The 2,027-nt window shown below is 66.7% G+C and overlaps 1 protein-coding gene across 1 annotated transcript in view; it reads right to left on the bottom strand.

Annotated features, from left to right (window-relative positions):
* Positions 1–827, bottom strand: part of H696_04869 (hypothetical protein) — an 8,785-nt gene extending 7,958 nt beyond the window's left edge. The window contains exons 1-3 of the mRNA XM_009498732.1: positions 662–827; positions 369–522; positions 56–164 (exon numbers count right to left, since the gene is read on the bottom strand). Coding sequence (XP_009497007.1) covers positions 56–164; positions 369–522; positions 662–735 — 337 coding nt within the window. The 5' untranslated portion in view covers positions 736–827. The remainder of the gene's footprint in view (positions 1–55; positions 165–368; positions 523–661) is intronic.
* Between the last annotated feature and the right edge of the window lie 1,200 nt (positions 828–2,027).

Below are 2,027 nucleotides of genomic sequence, written 5' to 3' on the forward strand. Positions count from 1 at the left end.
GGGGGGGGCCGGATGAGAGGGAGAGAGAGAGAGAGAGGGAAAAATATGTGCGCACCGTCCAGGAGCTCATAGACGACAGGGTAGTTGGCGTGGAGGACATCCTCGTTGAGCTTGCCAAAATAGGCACAAGTGATTTCGATAAACTTGTGAAGGAACTCGAAAACCTGCCAGCCAGAGACACATCCACAGGTGTGCGGGTGGGAGCGAGCGGGGGCGGATGAGTGTGCATATGGGTGCAGTAGAATGACAATCGCGGAGGCCCCAGGGTGAGCCATGACCATCGGGGAAAAGAGGAAGGGGGCAGGCGGAAGCAGCGGGCGGGAGGGGCAGAAGGGGCGGGAGGATGTCTGTGACAAAGAGACACGCACGAGGGTGGCGCTGACATTCTGCTTCGAGACAGCCACAAGGTAGAGGTCCTCATGGCGGATGTGGAAGAAGGTGGTCGAGCCGAAGGTGTGCAGCGGTGCCCGGACGTCGGGGTTGGACACAACATGGATCCGGAAGAGATCCGATACGGAGCGCCTGTAGCCGGCGGGAAGAGGGAGAGAGAGAGAGAGGGGGGGGGGAGGGGGAGCAGGGTTTCGAGTCAGGATAGGGGAGGGGGGAGCGGGGGCGACTGGGAGCGGGGGGGGGGAAACACCCTGGCGGTGGCAGACCGTACCGGATGTCAGCGCGGTACAGACGGAAAAGCTGGACCTCGCCCTTGTGGCTGTGGATAAACACGCCCGAAATCATCGCTCACACACACACACACACACGGGGTCTCGCACGGGCGCGGGCGGGGAGAGGGGCAGAGGAGAGGGGGTCGGAGGGAGGGGGGGGGGGCGAGGCGAGGCGCCCTGGGAGAAGGGTGGTACGAGGAGGGGGCAGGCGAGGGGGCACAAAGGTCGGAGGAGGGAGGGGGGGGGGGAGAGGAGTGTCGATGACCCTGCCGAAGCGCACACCCGGCGAGATCGGGAAAATAAAAATCCCCCGACCGCTTCCGGACAAGCCCAGGGCGCTGGGCGGGCGGAAACACCTTCCGGCCCGGGGCGGGAGAGTGCGAGACACGAAAGATCAAGAGCGGGCCGAAGAGCGATGAGACAAATGCCTGCTAGAGGGTGATGCCTCGCCAGGGCCGGGGACACCCGGGGGTGGGCGGCTGGGGGGGTGGCCACGGACCCCACGGAGCCCAGCAATCCGGAGACGCCCGAGGACGGCAGCGAGATCGACGGCCAGAAGCAGGAGGTCGCGGCGGCCGCGGCGGCTCCCGGCCAGGGGGACCAGGCGGAGGCGCGGTTGCTCCCGCGCCTCTCCGCCTCCCTGCCCGCGGCTGCGATGGGATGGACACCTTAGAGAGACGCCCTTCCCCCCCCCCCCCCCCAGCCGGCCGATTGCTCCGGAGGGCCCAGCCATCTGGCAGCCAGACCAGGGACCCCAAGAGGGCTGGACACCTCGGCAAGGGATTAGCCGTGGTAGATTTCCCGGACCCGCTCGTGCGGCGAAGGTGTCTAAGCTGGAGCCGTCGGCTCGGCTGGGGGTCTACACCCATACACACACACACACACACACACAGCTCCGTGGAACAATCCTCTAGCGAGGGGGCGGGGGGAGGGAAACAATCGACCTGCATTCGTTTCCCGGCCACCGGGCCGGCCAGCCGCCTTGTCTAAGGCGCATCGTGCTACACCAACGATGGCCAGGGAAGCCGGGGCGGAGAGCGTCCTTGGTCCGGGTCTCTTTTTCCCCCCCCCCCCCCCCCCCCCGCCCCGCCGTCCCGTCCACTGGCTACCTCTCCGAGGCCTGCCTGGGCTGCTCTCCCGGCCTCCCGGTCGCCTGGAAATTCCCCACCAAGGCCATATTCTGGAGATGTGGAGTGTCCGCGTGATATTTTTCGGGGGCGTGATGAGGCGGCTCGTCCCTGCCCTTGTGTCTGATGTGTGATCAGGGGCTTCCACTTTGGCAGGACACCAGCCGCGCCCGGCCCCGGGTGGTGGGCAAATCGCGGGCCTTCTCTGGACTTACAACGGGGGGGGGGGGGGGGGGGG

Source organism: Fonticula alba (assembly GCF_000388065.1).
Source record: "Fonticula alba strain ATCC 38817 unplaced genomic scaffold supercont2.8, whole genome shotgun sequence".
NCBI lineage: Eukaryota > Rotosphaerida > Fonticulaceae > Fonticula > Fonticula alba.